The sequence below is a fragment of the Mustela lutreola genome, chromosome 2 (genome assembly GCF_030435805.1).
Source record: "Mustela lutreola isolate mMusLut2 chromosome 2, mMusLut2.pri, whole genome shotgun sequence".
In the NCBI taxonomy this organism is placed as follows: domain Eukaryota; kingdom Metazoa; phylum Chordata; class Mammalia; order Carnivora; family Mustelidae; genus Mustela; species Mustela lutreola.
Window position 1 is genome coordinate 91,780,785 of NC_081291.1, and position 19,929 is coordinate 91,800,713.

Genomic DNA, 19,929 nt, shown 5'->3' on the forward strand with positions numbered 1-19,929 from the left:
CTGCTATTTTTTGAGAACGCTCTTCCTGGTAAGTTTTTGTATGCATTTTTGAGACCAGTGTTTACAGAAGGACCCTTTATATTTAATGGCAATAAAACACACATGAGAAAAAAACAATGCGTCAGTCACCATAAACACCAATTTTGCTCCTTCCCTCACCCCCCCCTTCCTTTCCCCCAGGAGAGGATTAAATACTGGAAAAGCTGATGTGTCACTGTACTCTTGAGCCTTCCTGTACTCTAGGGAATTCCCAGGGCTCAAACAGCTTCTTAAGGGATGAAGACCAGAAGGACGAATTAAAAGAACAAGTCCGAAAGGTTTTGCCAGGTAGGAGGAAATGCCTTTTCCCAGGGAGAGTTTGGTAGGTGGGAACCCTATTTTGTTTTCATGTATTTTTTCAAATGCCCTGCTTCTATTTCACTTCCAGACAGAGAGAGACAGGAACACATAGACAGACCAACAGAAAAGAAGGTGAGACAGAGAGACCTCGCATAGCAAAGAGATGGAGAGAAAATGAGATGGGGATGAAGATGTGGAGGAAAAACCCCAGAGAGTATCTCTGTTAGATAGACAGAAGAAGGGTAACCTTTAAGATTCAGAGTATGATGAAAGGAGATCTGTAACTCTGAACTTCTGTGGAGTAGGAAGATGTGAAATATTTGAAGATTGGGCCTAGAATTTACCATCTGTGTGGAAATGGGAAACCAATTTATGGGGATTCACACATGTCTCATGAATTATTTCACTGATGAGAATCTTTGGGAGAATTTAAACATGGAGATTAGTGTTAGAATTGTAAGGCCAAAAGAAGAAAGAAAACACTAAATACTCAGGGACTAAATAAAGCTTTAGTAGAATTATAAAACTCAGGTAAAAATGACTCTCTCGGAACAATCCTAGAGGCAATTTTGAGTTAGAAATAGAGTTTTCTCCTGTCTAGTTTGCCAGGATTCATAGAATTAGGCTCTCATTTTCCTTTACATTTGACTACCATACACAATTTTAAGAAATAAGTTAGATGATTATTTAAAATTTTAATGAAAAATTTCAAACATAGAACAAAAGTCACAGAATTCACAGGGAATACATGTACCCACCACTGAGATTCACCATGAATTTTAATTTTAATATAGTTTTAATTTTAATTTTAATATAGTTTTAATTTTAATATAGTTTTAATTTTAATTTTAATATAGTTTTTAATTTTAATATAGTTTTAATTTTAATATAGTTGTTCGTTTTCACATATCCATCCCTCTAGCCATCTGTTAATCCTTCTTATTTTTAAATGTGTTTTAAAGTAAATTATAAACATCAGCAAATTGCCTAAATACATCAGCATGCATAACATTTACTAGAGTTCAAGAAAATGATTATAAAGTACCTCAAGAAAAATTAATGTAAAATTGACCAGATTCAGATTTTGCAGGCAATTTTTTGATGATTTGGGTTGATACTTATACATTTAAATTCACGGGACAGAGATAGGGATGGTGACAGCTATTAAGGATGACTTCTGTGGGGTGAAAGGACCAAATATTGACTGAGAATTATTCCACGGACTACAGGAGAACAATCTTAGCATCTGTTTGTTCTCTTTTATATTGATCTTCAAAAGCTAAGAAATTGGCCCAGGGACTTACAAATGTAGAAGGGTCCTTTTTATTTCAGCCCTGAGTGTGTGTATGCCGCAGGCCTTTGAAAGTAGTCTGTCATCACATATATTCTGTCTGGTAGATTCTGACTCATCGGAATGGGATTTGAGAGGTCTATGGATGCCTTTATTTCATCACTGACCAAGAGTAATGAAGCCTCGTCTACATTTTTGCCAAAATAGCACCTATAGTGCATTACAGAGTCACTAGGAAGTGAAAATAATGGATGCTATCTACCTGATATTTTGGCCTGAAATAAAAACACCATGAGTCCTTTAAAAAGATTGTAAAAGAAAGTGTTTGCCCCAACATTCCAACCTAATCTTGTGTTTTAGGTTTGAGCAACTCACCGTATAAGTGAACTTCTGTGGCTGTGAGTTTTAAAAGATTCACCTCTGGCTGCACCTTCCCCCTGCCTTCTTGGGCATGCATATAGTCATAGACTGGCTCCCTTTCAAATTTCTCAGAGATCTTAAACCAAGTCTCTTCTAAAACTGTACCTGTGATCTGGTTTTACTTATTGTACAAACTTGCCAAATGTTTAGTTTTATGATGTTTGTTCTGATTATATTTTTTAATTCAAATGAATTAAAAATAAAACTATAATTAAAATATAAAAGTGAGCCCAATTGGCTTTGAGTCTTCCACTTGCCAAAAAATAATGGCCTAGGGGGCACTGATCTTCCCTAGAATGCCTCTGAGTCTTTGTATAGAACATTCTGTCTTAAGGACCTGAATTTTTTTTCTGAAAAAATGAATTTATGCAACAAATTTTTTCTGAGCTATATGTCAGACACTGGGGATATATCATGGAAAACAAAATTCTTTATAGTGCTTCTATTCTAGTTAAAGGTGGGGCATGGCAACAGGTAATTCTTAAAAACCATGATGAATAATACGTAGCATGTAAGAAGGTGATAAAAGAAGAAAAGAGGGAAAGCAGAGGGGGATAAATGGGATTGTGTGCTGGGAGTACAAGGATGAGTAGCAATTTTAAGTAGAATGGCTATGGTGGAACTTACTGAGATGACAAGGGAATCAGCCATGCAGATATATGGGTATATATATGATATATGGGACCATATGGGGATGTGTGTAGGTATATGGGGACATATATGGATATATGGAGATATATGCAGACATAGATGGTCATATAGGATATTTACGGGTATTCGTGGATATATGTAGTTATCTGTGGATATGTGTAGATGTGTGTGGATATATAGGTTTATATGTGGGTATATGGTGTTACATGGGGAAGAGCATTTCAGATGGAGGAAACAGTAAGTACAAAGACCCTTAACAGGGAGTGTAACTGTCTTATTTGAAGGACAGCCAGTAGGCCAAAACAATCAGGGTCTAATGTGCAAGGTTGAGAGGTGAGTTAGAGAAAACTGGGAGTCAGATTACATAGGACCTTGTAGCCTATTTTTTTTTTTTTTCTCTGAATGAAATAAGGAGCCATTAGAAGGCTTGGAGCAGAGGTGACTTTAGTTTTAAAAGGATTTTGCTGGATATATGTTGAGAATAGGCTTCAGAGAAAAAGGTTAGAAGCAGGGAGAGCTGCGGAGGTTGTTTTAGTAACCAAGCAAGAGAGATGATGGTGGCTTGAACCAGCCTGTTTGCAGGAGAAATGATGAGAGGATCAGTTTCTGTGTAAACAGCTTTAAATGCTGATCCAGCATGCTTTCCTCGCAGGCTGGATGTAGGGTGTGTGTGAGAGAGGAGTTAATGGTAACTCCATGGTCTTTGGTCAAGGTTGTAGTTGCCAGGAACTGAGAGAAACGCACAGATGGAGGGAAGAGGAGGGAGAAAGAACAAAGGAGAACAAAGGGAACTGTTCTAGGTGCTGAGCATATATTAATGGTCAAGACACAGTTTTAATAAATCCCAGTTATCCACTGAAATAAATGTACATGTTTCAGGGAGTGATTTGCCATCAGGCTTGGGTTAGGAAGGTGACATATAAATTGAGTTTTGAACGGTGAATGGAACCTGCAGGGGTGTGTGTGTGTGTGTGTGTGTGTGTGCACGAGCATGTGAGTACTGGGGCCAAGGAGTAGTATGCCACCTTCTAGGCAGAGGGAAGGAATAAAACATACTCTGAATCATCCAAGTGTGAATGGACTTGGCAAAACACACTGACTTATAATTCTGTAAGCTCCAGAAAGATGTGTAGTGTGGTCAACACTTCTTGCAATCTGTAAAGAAATATCATTACCCTTCCCAGGGGCAATAGGTTTGTGTCGCTGAATTTAGTGGGTAGTTTTTCAGTTTGTCTGTAAAAATTTTATTATACACTATTTAAGAATGCAAAAAAGATACAAAGAACGGTTCAATGGCATTTGTTATTTTTAAGCTGAGGCCCTGGAGACAAAAATGAAAGATTCAACCCAAAGAACATAGCTAAGATTTCCTAACATAAGATTTCCTAGAGCTTATCTCATCCAGGTGACCATCAGTTTGCTGTCACACCTGGTGCCCGACTTCTCCAATTTAGGGAATTTTCTCTCTGCTGTAGCACGTCCGTTCCTATATGTTTTCATCATAGTGTGATTATTTCCTAGACATAATGAAGCAGAAATGTAGCCACAGTTCTTTGATTCAAGCAATGCATTCTTTCCTCTTAGAATAAAAAAATTCTGAGGCTTGGTTCTATCAGTGAGAAAGGATTCAGTTTTTGGAATTGTGTTTTGTAGATTATTTGCTTGACGAAAGTAATGGTAACCTCTTAAGTTTCATAGCTTTCTACAAAGTCTTTCCTACTGCATTAGCTTGTGCTATCTTCACAATAACCCTTCCAAACAGTGATGGCACAGTATCATTACCTCTATTTTATGCTGACAGAGCTGTGCTTTAGTGAGTTCAAGAGACTTCCAAGATGCCAAATAACAAGAATGTGGTAGGGTTGACTCCTGAACCAGAAAATTTGAAGTCAAAATCCATGCAATTTTTATTGCTCCACACTACACTTTCTTTCCAGATTCTGGAGCAACTTTCTTAAAGGACATCAAAGAAATAGGGGATTGGGTGTATGAAGCCCTAGACAATTGAAGAGGGCCACTGTGCCCTTGTTAACTACCATGGCCTGCTCCTTCTATGTTTCTTTGTGATAGAAAGTAGGGAGTGGCAGAGTGTCCTGACCTGCTCCGGGTGTTTAGAGGGGCCTGATCTCTTTAGGGGATTGCAGGCATTCTTCCTGAATGAAACACTTGAGAAAGATAGGGTAGTTATTCCCATTTCTGCCAGAACCAAGCTCATGAAATGCCAGGGTGATGGAGTTTCTAAGCTACACATAACTTGAAAGCGTTTGAGTATTCTTTTTCCCTTGGATTAAATCACTCAGCAGTTCAAACATTTATATAATGATCACAAAAGGGAAAGATTTATTAGTTTCAACAAAGAATCCAGCACTGCAAAGATTTCTCGGATTGTGGCTCCTCCCTCTGTGTGTTCACAGCTCAGTAAGGCAGATAAATGATTCAGCAATGTTAATACCGTATGGCAAAGAGAGTAGATGACCTATGAGTCAGACACAGTGGGAAACTAGGTGAATCAGTATATGAAAAGGGACTACGAAATTTAAAAACTACCCAAGAGCTGAGATTCTATTTGGTTCTAAAATTTTCAACACCTCACAAGTTGTGCGCTAGTTTTGAAACGACCACAGCTGATGGGAGTGTCATAGCTGTGAGCACCCATTTCCTGCTTTGCACACTGCCCTGCTGAACTCTGCCATTGCAATCCTTATCCTTCCCTGGAGGAATGCTTTTTTCAGAGCCCCATGACACATTAATTTTCATTGAAATGTTTGACACAGCCTCTCTCAAATATGTTACAACAAAGTTTATGTAAATCCAAGCAGTCATAGGAATTGTGAATAGGCACAGAAAGCAAATGCTAATGTTTATGCAATAGGTTAAGGCTAACCTTCATTTTTCTTAACTGTTAAACATGCCATGTAGATTCTAATGTGATGTGTATAGAAGAATCTGTTCATGTCCTCCAACTGTTTGCCTTCTGGAGCTTCCTGTGGCCCAGATGTAATACACTCCAAGGCCGTCTTGTAAGAAAGCCAAATAATACAGTGCTTAAAATAATCCTATTTAAATGACCAGAAAAATTTTGGAAAAAAAAAAGAAGAGAGAGAAAGAACAGTGTTCTTTATTATTTCAGGGAATAAAGTATAATTAAAAAAATAAATTGAAAAATTGTGTTGTTAATTTTGCACATTTGCATTGGGTCTTTCATCTAAATATTTTGAAGCTTCTGCTTACCTCTCAGTCAGGTACGTATAGGGAAAACATTTTTAATTGATCGCCTCTTCCCTTTCCCCACTTAATGGGTAATAGACACTTGGCTTTTCTCCATGTGGAGCTCAAGATGCTGTTGAAAGTAAGTGCAGCAGACATCTGTCTGGTTGGTAACCACTGCATGCTAAATGCAGAGTAGAGTAGTTATCAAAGTGTGGTGTCTTGGATCCACTCAATATGCAAGTTCTTACCACAGAAACCTATTAAATCAGAAACTCCGAAGATGGGGTCCAGGAAGCTGGGTTTTAAAAGGTCCTCTGGATGATTCTGATACAATGCTCAATCTAAGAACCACTGGCATAGAACATTAGAGATGGCATCTTTTCATTTTATTTTTGAGGGGTTAATAGAGGGAGAACAGGAAACTCGAAGGAAATTAGTGTATAAAGCACAGCTGGTTTAATTAAATAAAGTGAAAGTGGCTTATGGTTGAAGACTGAGAAACTCTACCCAGTTCCCTCTTCTATCCCACCTTCTGAGTTCACACATTTCAGAAAACCAAAGACTCCATGAGATGTATGCCCTCAGAGCTTATGCAGCACACAGCTGTGTGAGCTCCAAGAAGGCTTACCCAGTTTCCTTGCACTCCAAAACCTTAGCTCCCAAGGCCTTGGATGAGCTCTATCTGGGGTTGTCCAATATCTCTTCTGAGACCTTGCATGTTCTATTCCATACCTGGAATGCCCTTTCCCCACTTGCTCACTTTAAAATTTCTGTTCCTCCCTTAAATCTCGACTCCAGCATCATCTGCTCTGTGAAGTCTTCACCAAATGAAGGGAGATGTTCACCCAGGTGTTTCTTAGCACCTTGTACAGTTTTCTATATTATTTTGCTCATGTCACAAAATATTACAGTGTATCCATCTCTTTTTCTCCACTAGAGTTCCAAGTCTTCTCAAGAGAAGAACTATTTCTTTAATATTATTTCTAGTGTCTGATATATTATTTGGTAAACAGTAAACACTCAATAAAAAAGTTGCAAAGTATTATAATATTTTTTCCTCTCTCTCTCTATGAATTATTATAATTCTGCTAAATCTTTGAGAGTAAGTGGGTGACCTTAAGACCCTCTGCCTCATATTATGTATATTTCTTAAGAACAAGGACTTTCTCTTCCATAACTACAACACAATGATCAACTCAGGAAATGTAACATTGATACATAATTATTATGTAACATTCAGTCCATATTAAATTTTTACCTGTTGTCACCCTTTATGTCCTTTACAGGCATTTTTTTTCCCAATCTAAGATTATTCATTGTCTTTAATTGCCACTTCTCCTTAGACTGTTTTAACCTCAGTTGGTTCCTTAGGTTTTCTTCGTTTTATCATGACACTAATATTTTTGAGGAGCCACAGGTCAGGTGTTTTTTAGATTGTCTCCAAGTTTTGTTTTGTATGATTGTTTCCTCACTATTAGACTTAAGTCATGGGATTGGAGGAGGACTACCATATAAGTGATGTAGTTTTCCCATGCATCACATCTGGAAGTATGTGATATTGGTATAGCCTACCATTGTTGGTTACATCATGTCTACCATGTTTTTCAGTTGTAAAGGTACATTTTTGCCCTCTGTAACTTACAAGTAATGTGTTAGGAGATACTTTGAGACTGTGTTAAAACCTTTTCCCCAATATGTGTCTACCCAATGGTAGCTTCATTTGATGATTATTCCCTCAATCAGTTATTATTATGGTGGTTGCTTGCCAATTTTTTGTAATTTTTTTGCTTGTAATTTTTTGTAGCTGAATGAGTCAGTCTTAGAAGATAGATGGTCTTAGTTGACTATTGAACTGTTTGACTTCTCTCAGCATACTTTGAGGGAAGTGTGATTCTACTCCACACCCATTAGAATTATTTCCAGAAAGAATCAGTATTCTATGCTAGCCCTACCTAGTGGCACTTCACTTAATGGCTCAATTTTTTTTTCCCTCCACAATGAACTCTATATGTTCAAATGCAAAACCAATTCAGAAACTTAAACTAGATATAAACATCCTAATGGAATTGTATATACAATATAGGTATTAAGTTCTTAATCTATAGAACTTTTTCTCTTCATTAATGTAAATACACATATGTGCAGCTGTAAAATGTTTATAAACTTCCGACTTCCCCACTGGATTTCCATAAACAGCTCTGGTACTTTATATATAACTAACTAAAAATATTTTCATTTCTTGTTATTAGCTGCATTAATACTAATAATTAGGATACAATCGAATATGAAGATGTAGATTCCCTACTTGAAGGTTTTCTATTTTATCCAACTTTATTAATCTAAGAGTTAAAAAGTTGCGGTATAGTATTTTATTATAACAATAATAATAATAATAATAAAAAAAAATAACATCTGAATTTATTTTGGATCATTCTTCTTGGCCCTTTCAAATTTTCAAGCCCTTTACTCTCGAGCTCTATTCTTTGTGATCATACATTTGTTTACTTGTCAATAGATAAAAGTTTATTGGGGAATAGGATATTTACAGTCTTAAAGTATCTTCCCTCAAATTACCTATAAGCCTCCATGAGGAGGCATTAGTGGGAAGTTGGTGTTTCTCTGAGGAACCGAGAAATCCAATTGTATCACATCTATTATTGGAAAATTATTGGACCAACACCCTCTGGAGCATTTGCAATATAGTGGGCAATGTAGTAGATGTCCCAAATCAGTACCAAGCCCTTGAGAGTCATCACATAAACCTCAGAAGGGGAACTGGCTAGCTCAAGTCCACAAAGCAAATGGTCAAACTGACACCAGAGTTAAGGCCTCTGGGCCTCTTTTGAGGTCAAGGCTTCTCCCAGTATTTTCTGTTACCATAAAGTGGTAAAAATAGATGTGGTTATCCCATATCCTTGAGTCATTTGTAAGTAGTAAATTAAGCATGCACAGTAGGAATGTTTCCTTAGGGAAACAGGATGGCTCCACTTAGGCTTTCTGGAAAGAGGGCCTCAGTTGTTGGATAGCTGGGATTTCTAGACACCATGCTATGATTTCCACACAACTTTCCCCTTAAAGGGTCCGAGACTGCAAAGTGATGTAGACACAAGGAGATACTTGCCTAAACTCTTTGATACATTTAAAGTATGCGTTTAAAGTTTCCTGAATTTCTTAGTTTCCAGTATGTAAAGTTTCTCCCTCCAAATAGATTGTTCAGTTTTCTAAACAATAAAAGCAAGGTTTGTAGTTCCATTCTCTGGAGCACCCCACAAAGCGTTTTGTAGATAAAACTGTGCTCTCTGAAGACAAATTGGTGGATACAGGAACTTAGGGCTTGAGTTCGCGTTTTTACCCCATGGTAAATTGTTCACAGGTCTTCATTTTACATGAGTTGGGCTCTGGAGAGTGCAGTGACAGTCTGGACTTGGGCATTTTCATTGAGGGTTTAGAATTCCTGTCATGTGCTGTACCTAGGGCGAGGTTACATGAAACAAAGCCTGGCAGTCCATTGCCGTGTAGCTGTGGTTTGCTACTTAGCCTTGCTGGGGCCCCATTTCTTCATTTCCATCAACAAGAGGAGCAGAGTAAGGTCTGTTCTGTTGGCCTTTCCCAGGTTTGAGGTGAGGAATACAGAGATATCAGCATAGTAACTTAAAAAATATCAATCAACTGAGTGAAAATTAAATGAATTAAGTAAAAAATATAAATTAAAACACACACACAAAATAAACTCCTTATGAGTGCACAATGCAGAGTATTACTGTTCCTCTACTTCTGCAGATTCTGAGTTTCAAGTTAGAGGCTTCTTTACTTCTTAGTGGGTAGCCAAGGAGACTTATTTTATTTAACAAGCACTTAAGGAGTGATTTCTATGTACCGGGCATAGGTGAAGTGTTTTACAGTAATGAGCTCACTTAATCCTGATGGCAAGGCTCTGAGGTAGATGCCATTCTGGTTCTAATTTTATAGATGGGGAAACTGAGGCACAGGGCAGTGAAGCAACTTTCCCGAGATCAACTACTAAGTATGGGTCTGGGATTCAAACTCAGTCTGTTAAGAATCCTTACTTTCAGCTCGCTGAAGATACCGAGGATGGCTGGCTAAGAATATAAAGAGAAGGTGTTCCCTATTCCATTTGAAACCTCATTCAACACGAATTTCTTATTTTTAAAAACGTGGACTTCTTTAGAGTAAAAAAAACAGAAATGGAATTGGGACTGGATAATTTTCATGGAGGCCTTCAGAAATAAATTCAACTTTGACATTCAGCTTCTTCTGGGAACATGTAAAATATTTCCAGGCTATCCTGATTTTATCAGGCCAATGTGCTCCCAAGATATTTGAATATTTCTGCATGCCACAAATATTTATAAGGTTGTCCAATGCTTGTATACAAATACAAACAAAAGCATCCAGAAATGTTTATGTTCCACTGAATGAATTCAGTGTGTGAGACAGAAATTCTATCCATGCCCCATATGTTTCAGACTTCTCAGGTCATATCTGGACAACTTTAAACAGTGAAGTCTGAGGTAGTCATGCCAGGTGTTTACAAAACTCCTCCTGAGCTGGGTCAGCAAGATCATCTTCCTTGCATAATTGAAACAATGTAGAAACAAGCCCTTTATTTATTTATTTTTTTAAATCAAGTTTCCATTAGTCTGGGGAAAGACATCTTTATATATATATATTTTTAAAAAATTCAACTTTTGGAGATATAATTAACATATGACATGATGCACTCATTTTAAACATATGAAGACAGAATATTAATTATGAGGTTTTTTTTTTTTTTTCTTTTTCTTCCCTCCCTAGGTCCATATCCAGAATGGAGACTTGGAAGGCATTTTGGGAGTTCATCTTTCTTGCAGCTAGTTTTGGCTTCATCAAGTCACAGAGAATTGGTAATGCATTGGATTCTCTAAGCTAAAAATGATGACCTTCCCGGGGACCTATGGTAGTGACTGTCTTAAAAGATAGTACAGAAGCTTTATAATCAATGGAAGGGAAATACTTCTTTTCAAGAGAGCTTAGAATCTAGAAGCTATTAGGGAGCAGTGGGCACATGATTTTTTTTTTTTTTTTCAAAGCTAAGTCTCAAATGACACACACAAAAAGCTATTAAAAATGCTATACTTCTGAATGCATTACCAGGCTCTCAAATGCTTTTGTAAACACAGGCCTATTCTCTTGATTCTGCATTTTGCTTTGTCTCCTTTGGCAGAGCTGTTCTGAGAGGTAATTGTCGTCACAAGATGGATCACTTCACTAAATGCCAGTGACACCTTTGTATTGTTTTTGTATTGTCATTTTAACAGATTGTTGTGACTTTTCACATGAAAGTCTCAGGAAGAAAAGATTGTTTGAGTAGCCTGAAGCCCAACTGAGACAATACTAAGGTTTAAATATAAATATTTAATTACACAGAGTGTTATTTGTTGGGGGAAAAAGACAACAACACATGAAGCTCTCTAAATTTTCCCTTCAGTTCTGACTCCCCGCTATTGGGAACAGAAACCATGACAGTCTGTCTCTTCATGTTTCAAACACCTTCTAAAATGACAAAGGGCTGATAGAGGTGTTAAGAAAAGGAACAATGTATAAAAATGCCACACATCTCTCCAGGTGTACGTCTGGAACCCGTACTTTTTTTGCCTGGAAAACCGTTCCACAACTGTGAGTTTTCTCCTGATTGGAAAGATCAGGGCAACACTCTTATGTCTGTGTTTATCTCCTCTGAAAGAGATGTAAAGGAGACAAAACACTCAGTCACTCCTACACAGCATTGCATTCTGGAGAGCCAAAGGGAAATAACGCTTCAAGATCCATCTGCCTTTTCAATAATCATGATTCCACTTGGCTTTATGACCAAGATTAGGCAAACCTCTGAGAAGTGGGACTCTGGAAACTTAAAGTGATTTAGTGTCCCTGGAGCACACCACTCTTTGTCAGCCCTTCTCTGCCTAAACTCTTACAGGGTCTTTGCCTTTCTATAATATAGACTTTTAATTTAATCTTCTTTATGGCAGTCCTGGATGTCAGGAGACCTGGTTTTTAACTGGTCTGTTCTAACTGATTTATGCCTTTCTAGGTCTTGTTGTTCTTATCTGTGAGATGGACAAACTGGATTCATTCTTCTACACTTGCATTTTTCATTTTTAAAAAACGTTATTTATTTATTAGAGAGAGAGTGAGAGAGCACAAACAGGGAGGGGAGTGGAGAGGGGGTTGGAGAGGGAGAAGCAGACTAGCTGCTGAGCAGGGAGCCCAATGTGGGTTGAACTCGATCCCAGGACCCTGGGATCACGATCTGAGCTAAAGGCAGATGCTTATTGGACCGAGCCACCCAGGCACCCCTATACCTGCATTTTTCAATACGGTGGCCATTAGCCATATGTGACTATTTAAATTAGATTAAAATTCAGTAAAAATTTAAATTTATTTTCACATTTGTGCTAGCTACATTCCAAGTGCTCAATCACCACATGTACCTAGTGGCTATGGTATTGTATTCTATAATCTCATAGGGTTCTTTCTAGCTCTAAAATTTTCTGATTCCCTTATTTGGTTTCATTAATTTTCAATATTTCCATTCTTATAAGAGATATCTTCTCCCTTTTTCCCTTCCTCTGTCCTCCCTTCTTTTCCAAATATTTCCTTCCTTGAATATTTTTTTTGGTGACTATGCTAGATACCTGAGTGATGGACAAACAAACAAAAGATAGGGTGTCTGTCTGCACAGAGCCCACTGTCTAGTTGGGGCGATTGCTATTAGTTGAATAAGCAAATTGATGAATGTTACATTAAAAAATGGGAAAAATGAACACGATTCTATGAGGATTTATCAAAAAATAAAAAAAGAAAGAAAGAGAGAGAAAGAAACTCAGCAGATGGAAGAGCATGTAGGGGACACATGGCAGCTGTGAGAACTTGGACTAAGGAGCCTGGACCATGGAGAGCCAAGTGGAGAGGTGACAGTATGTACAGGGCCAGGCCCAGCCAGTATTTTAACCCTCCAGACACAAGATCAAATACAAGATGTATTTAATCAGTGTGGCATAATCATCCTCTGATTGTTGAACCACTTGAAACTAACATCCTCTTCAGCTAGTTTCTGTTTTGTTTCTCTTCTCTCTTATTGCTGATTCATGGATTCTCCTACCATCATCATGGGCAATCATGTTGCCAAGTGTGGGGGGAACAGTCATGCCAGTTACTGATGAACAGGGAGATCATAATCACCTCTTCCTTTCTTTTGGTCCCCACAAGCACAGTGTTCAATCCATGCGTTTACTTTTTGCCAGAGCAGTGCAATGTTTGAGTTGGAAGAGACCAGGTCATCTGATCAAACCCTTATCATAGAAAGATGCAATCTGAGAAGCAGAAAGATGAGCTCTTGGCCCCAGTCCTGCAGCCACCTGGTGTCTGATCCTTTCCATGCTGGAGGCCAGGGTGGGCCCAGCTGGAGTGACACTCCCTCTGGTCACTGTTGGGGTTGTGGTTTCTGGGGTTAGAACTGGGTTTGGGAGATGTGGTTGTACAGTGCAGGCTTGAGTTTAGGGAGCCAAAGGACAAGTGGGAGCCACACTTATGGTAATGCCAGAAGATAATACTGAAAGGGGCTGGTGGTAGCTAAGGAATGCCAGGGGTCAAAGCTAGAAAGCAGAGGTCTTAGGTCAGGTTCTCTAGATGCAGAGCCTGAGGAAAGGATTTGGTGAACATGTTATTGTGAGGGAATACTCTTTAGAACAACCTGTAAGGGAATAAGAGAAATAAGATAGGCTGGGGGTGAAGAAGCCAAGCAAGGACGTAATCTCAGGTAATATCCAGCCTTGGCCTGAGCCATGGAAGATGCTGGAACATAAATGACACCGGAGTTTTTTCAGTCAAGGCAAGGGGGCCAGGTACTTGTGACACCATATGATCGACCATTGGCCACCAAGGTGGTATAAATTTCCAGATGTCTCCAGATGTGGTTGCTCTGCTCACTACAGCCAAGGACAAGTCTCTAGACAAAGTGTCAGAGGGGAGCAGTTAACTCTAGCACTTGTAGAAGCTGGGGCACAGGTGTGCCAGCCAGCAAAGATCTAGGTGGGGCAACAACACATCCTCTACTGGTCAAAAGTATTTTCTTTTATTAAATTTAAGGGATGGGTGGAGAGCCATAGTCAGGGATCTCACTGAAGGGATCAGATATCTGTTGAAATGAAACAGAGTGGCTGGTGAACAAGGGTAGATGGTGGCCACGAGGAGACAAAGGAAGTTGACGATACGCTTAGGCTGTGCATATTAGCTATTGTCAAAGAGCTGTGCAGGCAGATCTGTGGGCTGTGACGGCAACAAGTGGTAGCTGTCAATTTTGTGTTGTTTTATCTTGAATTGACTCTCTTCTCCAGTCTGCAGGGAGGCGTCCGTGGGAGATGTCGTGTTTCTAGTGGACGCCAACATCAACCCCCAACATACCCGCAGCATGCGGAACTTCTTGTACATCATGGTAAACAGCTTCAATGTCAGCAAAGAGTCCATCCGCGTGGGGCTGGCTCAATACGGCGACCAGCTCCACTCCGAATTCCTACTTTCCTCTTACCCCCGCAAAAGCGATGTGTTGAAACAAATTCAGAGCTTTCAATTTAGGCCTGGGGGCCACAGGTTGGGCCTGGCCCTGCAGGTCCTTCTAGATGAGCACTTCCAGACAACAGCAGGGAGTCGGGCAACCCAGGATGTGCCTCAGGTGGCCATGGTGATCAGCAGCAGCCCCGCTGAGGACCGTGTGCGGGAAGCCGCCGAGGCCCTGAAGAGGGCCGGCGTCCATATTTTTACCGTTGGTGTCAAAGATGCAGTTTTGGCGGAGCTCAAGGAGATTGCGAGCAGTCCGGAGGAGAAGTTCTCTTCTTTTGTTCCCAAATTCTCTGATCTGGGCAGTCACGCTCAGAAGCTGCGGCAACAGCTGTGCAATACTTTGGCAAAGGCAGTTCCACCTGCTGATGACAGCTTTCCAGGTACAGAGAATTTCAATTTCCCCTTCTTGTTTCTAATCTAGAAGTCACAGGACTCAAAGCTTTATCTCTTCTTCATCTCTCCCACTATCCTTGTTTTCCATTTGTGTGGACATTGAATTTTAATATTACAATCTCACTAAACTATTTGTACTCAAAGCTCCTCTCCAATCATTGACCAAAAACTTAGCAACTTTTTTTTTTTCTTAAAGATTTTTATTTATTTATTTGACAGAAAGATTCCAAGTAGGCAGAGAGGCTGAGAGAGAAGGGAAGCAGGCTTCCCCCTGAGCAAAGATCCCGATGTAGGACTTGATCCCAGGACCTTGAGATCATGACCTGAGCTGAAGGAAGAGGCTTAACCCACTGAACCACTCAGGCATCCCGAGACTTAGCAACTTTTTAAATAAATCCTGTGGGCCATATGCTGGTTCTCTAAGCAGATGTATTGGAAGTTGGTTTTGGAGGAAGAATATTTGTTCTTAGAATGATATTCTTCCTGGATTAACTTATCCATGTTGCCTGGGTGGGGGGTTGAGGAAGAGAGAGCAGCAGTAGACCCTCCAGGAAGCTTGCTTATTTTATTGCCACTGTGTTGGTATAAAGTATTGGTTATGAGGATGAATTTAGGGAAAAGTAAGGTCTGGGCTCAAATCCCAGTCTTCCACTTCTTAACGGTGTCAATTCGAACAAGTTACTTTATCTCCCTGAATCTAAATTTTCTTCCTAGAGTGGTAGTACCTGCCTCAGAGAGTTGTTGAAGTCATTAAATAAAATTATGTAAGTCGGGTGCTTATCCTAGTGTTCAGCCCATCAGAGGTGATAGCAGTATGGCCATTAGCCATGATGATCTAACTGTCATTAGCTTTGCACTCCTGTTGGTGGTGATGGGGTAGAGACTTGCAGAAATCCTTTAGGAGTTTATTACTTAATTCTATGAGAAAGAAAGGAACTTTGAACAGAGGAAGAGAAGCTTGCTGGTGGTTTTCATCAAAGAGGATAAGCCTTCATTACTTATTCATTATTTTGGCATTTCTACATAAGGTAGGTAAATTGGAAGTAGTGTTGAAGCTTTTTACCCATTTGTTGCTGCAGGTGTGTGGTGGTAGTATTGCATTTGTACAGCCAAATCATATACCTTGTTTTTCTGTATCACTCTAGGGTTTACAAAAAGGTTTTAAATACCTAGTAATATTAAATACCATTTTCTTGGTACTATACTATTTGACAAACTTGTTTACATTGCCCTTCTGACTGATAGATACATATGCAAGGTGATTCTTTGTTAGACCCATGGGATGTGTATGATATGTAGGGTAATTAGTATTTACTTTTACATAGATATGTGAGGCAACTGGTATTATTATTTGTATTTTTTAAGTGAGGAAACTGAGGGCAAAGGTAACATAACTGGATGGCACAGCTAGGATTTGGTCCCAGGTTTTTAAGACCAGATCCATTCCAATAGGACAAGTGTTGTAGATTGCATTCCCCAGAAGCAGAGCTTGAGGCAAGGATTTGGATATACATTATTTATTATGGAAGTGCTCCCAAGAGATTGGTAAGGATGTGGGGGGGGTGCAAGACAGAGAGGTAGAGGAAAGAAAGGAAGAATGTAATCTCAGGCAAGCGAAGGGTAGTTTTAGCTTGATTCTACAGGAAAACTCAGGAATATAAATTATGCTTCAGCTAGGCTTTCATATAGAGTAGGCAAAACAGCTCCCAACAGCTGAAGGGAAGTCCAACGATCAGAGCACAAAAATGGTGAAAAGGAATTCAAAAGAACCTGGGCAGAGCACAAATAATGTCTGCTACAGTAGATTATCTTATTTTATCCTCAAAACAACCTTTTGAGAGTGTGAGGGCTGGTATAAAGATTTCAGTGCTGTAGAGAAGAAAACCAAGTCTTTGAAAGGTGGTTGATAAATAGATCACAAGGCTCTATGTGGTGGAGATACAATGATGTATATAATGAAACACAGGACACATTCCAGCTTTTTGGCCTGTTGGTACCAGCACACTTGTAGAGATGAAGTTTATTATCACTGGAAAGAGGACAACTCCTTTCTCAGCATACTGCTACATATACCCCTTTAAAGAAGGGGTTTTCTTCTTTATGAGATTCAAGGGATGTCCAAGTGAGTTCCAAGATTGGACATATCGGTAGAACAAGACAGAACCCTCGGGAGATGATGGAGTTGAGGGAAGGAAAGGCACAGGGAATGTTGTTACTTCTCTGAGCATTATAATTTTGGGTGTCTGAAGGCCACAGAGTATAGTCTGATTGGCCCTACTCTCCTTTCTGTATATGATTCTGCCCCATTAGTTCCAAGCATTTTGAATGACTCCAAGATTTTGTCTTCCTTCTTGCAGCTTGCAGAGAGGCAGTCCTAGCAGACATTGTCTTCCTAGTAGACAGCTCAACCAGCATTGGACCCCAGAACTTCCAGAAAGTGAAGAACTTCCTTTATTCTGTGGTTTTGGGGCTTGACATCACCAGTGACCAGGTCCGAGTGGGACTTGCTCAGTATAATGACAACATATACCCAGCCTTTCAGCTGAACCAGTACCCTCTGAAGAGTGTGGTCCTGGAGCAGATCCAGAATCTTCCCTACTGTACAGGAGGCACAAACACAGGAAGTGCCCTGGAGTTTATCAGGATATGCTATTTGACTGAGGCAGCTGGCAGCCGGGCCAAGGACAGGGTTCCTTAGATAGTTATCCTGGTGACAGATGGGGAGTCAAATGATGAAGTCCAGGAGGCAGCCAACAAATTAAAAGAAGATGGAGTGGTTGTGTATGTGGTAGGGGTCAATGTTCAGGATATCCAGGAATTGGAAAAAATAGCTAGTGAGCCATTTGAGAAGTATCTCTTCAACATTGAAAACTTTAACACCCTTCTGGATTTCTCAGGAAGCATTCTTCAGACTCTGTGCTCCACAGTGGAGGGTAAGATAAAAGGTAAGAAGGGGTGTCAAAGCCTAATATTCTGACCAGGACACCTAAATACAGTAAGAGCTAGGACACACTGAGTGTAGTGGGAAGGCAGGAGAATGAGCTGACTGCCATCACTGGAGAACCTGGGGGCACTTCACTTCCTAGGTGAAGGAACCTCAGAGCTGGGGGTTGAACAATGAGCACAGTCTTCATGGATAGAAAAGGATGTCTTGCCATGTTGTCCAGAAGAAGTCCCGAAGACCTATGTTCTTGATCCTGCCTGTGCCAATTTCTAGTTAGGTGAGTGTGGACAAGCAGCTTTACTTCTTCACATCAATGTTCTCATCTGTACAGTGAAGATAATAACACTTGCCTAGTAGGATGGTTTTTGGAGACTAAATCAAATGAGTATAAAAATAGCTAACACAAAATAACTCCTCCATATATGTCCATTTCCCTTGCCTCTTCCGTTGGTGGAAGAAGAGTAGGCAAGAGGTGCTTCAGTGTAATAAAACAGACAACAAAGGCAGCAGGGTGCAAGAGGGAGAGAGTCTTGTGAAAGGCTCACACTGAGGAGGTGAAGTAGAATATGTACATTGTTACATAAATACAGCACCTCTCCTTCTTATATTTCCTGCATCCTTGTATTCAGTTTTCATGAGATCTTGATTTGATTTACTTTCTCTTCTATGTCTTTGCCTTCTTCCTCCTCTTTTCAATTCCAGAATTCTCCCAGGTTTATGCAGATGTGGTCTTTCTTGCCGACACCTCACAGGGCACATCATGGGCCACTTTCCAGTGGATGCAGAATTTCATCTCCAGAGTGGTTGACCTCCTGGATGTTGGCAGGAACAAGTACCAGATTGGGCTGGCTCAGTATGGTGGTCAAGGTCATACTGAATTTTTGCTCAATACCTACCAGACCCGGGATGAGATGACTGCTCACATCCGTGACCGCTTTTTACCCCGAGGTGGCTCCAGAAGGACAGGCAAAGCCCTGCGATACCTTCATCAGACCTTCTTCCAGGAGGCAGCGGGAAGCCGGTTTCTCCAGGGTGTTCCCCAGTATGCAGTGGTCATGACCTCAGGCAGATCTGAGGATGAGTTCTGGGATGCTGCACAGAAAATGAGGGAGAAAGGCGTGAAAGTCATGTCTGTGGGTGTCCAGGACTTCGACAGGAGAGAACTGGAGGGGATGGCAACCCCACCCCTTGTATATGAGATGGAAGGACAAGATGGAGTCAGACAGTTGATGCAGGATGTGGGTGTGGTGATCCAAGGGACCAGGCAGCCTGGGTTTGGGATTGCATCTGAGAAGGAGCCTGTAGTAGGTAAGATTTGGTCCCTACATGTGTCAGCCACTGGGAGGTCTCAGAAACTCTAGGGGAGAAAAGAAAAAAAGAAACTCTGGGGAATAGCAAAGAAGGGGAGAATTCTGGATTCCTCAGTACAGGGATACCAGCACCAGTGGATGGGGAAGAGGCGGCGGCATGGGGTTTCCTCAGGCACATGCCATGTGTTAGTTAACTACGATCACAGTGAGGCTGCAGAAGAAGCCATCCAAAAAGTCTGTGGCCAAAAAGAATCATTTATTTTTGCTGATCTGCTGGGGATCAACTGATCTTTGTTGGGCTCAACTGAATGGTTTTTCTGATCTTCCCTGGGCTTTTTCACAGATTTGAGATTTGGCTGAGGGTTGGTTGATCTACATTTGGCTCTGCTCCATAGCTCTCATCTTCCTCCTGTAATTACTAGGCTAGTTTGGGCATATTATTTCCATGGTAACTGCAGGGGTGCAAGAGAGAAAACCTAATTACATAAGCACTTTTAAAACCTCTGCTTCATCATCTGCTAACATCCCATTCACCAAGCAAGTCATATAGTCATGTCATCATCAATGGAATAAGAAAGTATATTTCTCCCATGGAAGTGAGATGCAGGGAGTTAATATCTCTGAACAATAATTCAAGTTACCATATGCATTTTCTAGGAGAAGGAGAATTCAGACTTCTCCCCAAAGAAGCTGGTGTTCAAAATGCTCAAGGAAGGTGTTATTAACATTTTGAGGGAGGACATTCATAGTGT

At 40.2% G+C, this 19,929-nt stretch overlaps 1 protein-coding gene across 2 annotated transcripts in view; it reads left to right on the top strand.

Moving 5' to 3' along the window:
- Nucleotides 1-228: 228 nt before the first annotated feature.
- LOC131824529 (collagen alpha-4(VI) chain-like) overlaps nucleotides 229-19,929 on the top strand; it is a 117,757-nt gene continuing 98,056 nt past the window's right edge. For both annotated transcript variants that reach the window (XM_059162579.1, XM_059162580.1), the window contains exons 1-4: nucleotides 229-327; nucleotides 10,727-10,815; nucleotides 14,308-14,910; nucleotides 18,570-19,175. In XM_059162579.1, the coding sequence (XP_059018562.1) occupies nucleotides 10,740-10,815; nucleotides 14,308-14,910; nucleotides 18,570-19,175 (1,285 nt within the window). In that variant the 5' untranslated portion in view covers nucleotides 229-327; nucleotides 10,727-10,739. The remainder of the gene's footprint in view (nucleotides 328-10,726; nucleotides 10,816-14,307; nucleotides 14,911-18,569; nucleotides 19,176-19,929) is intronic.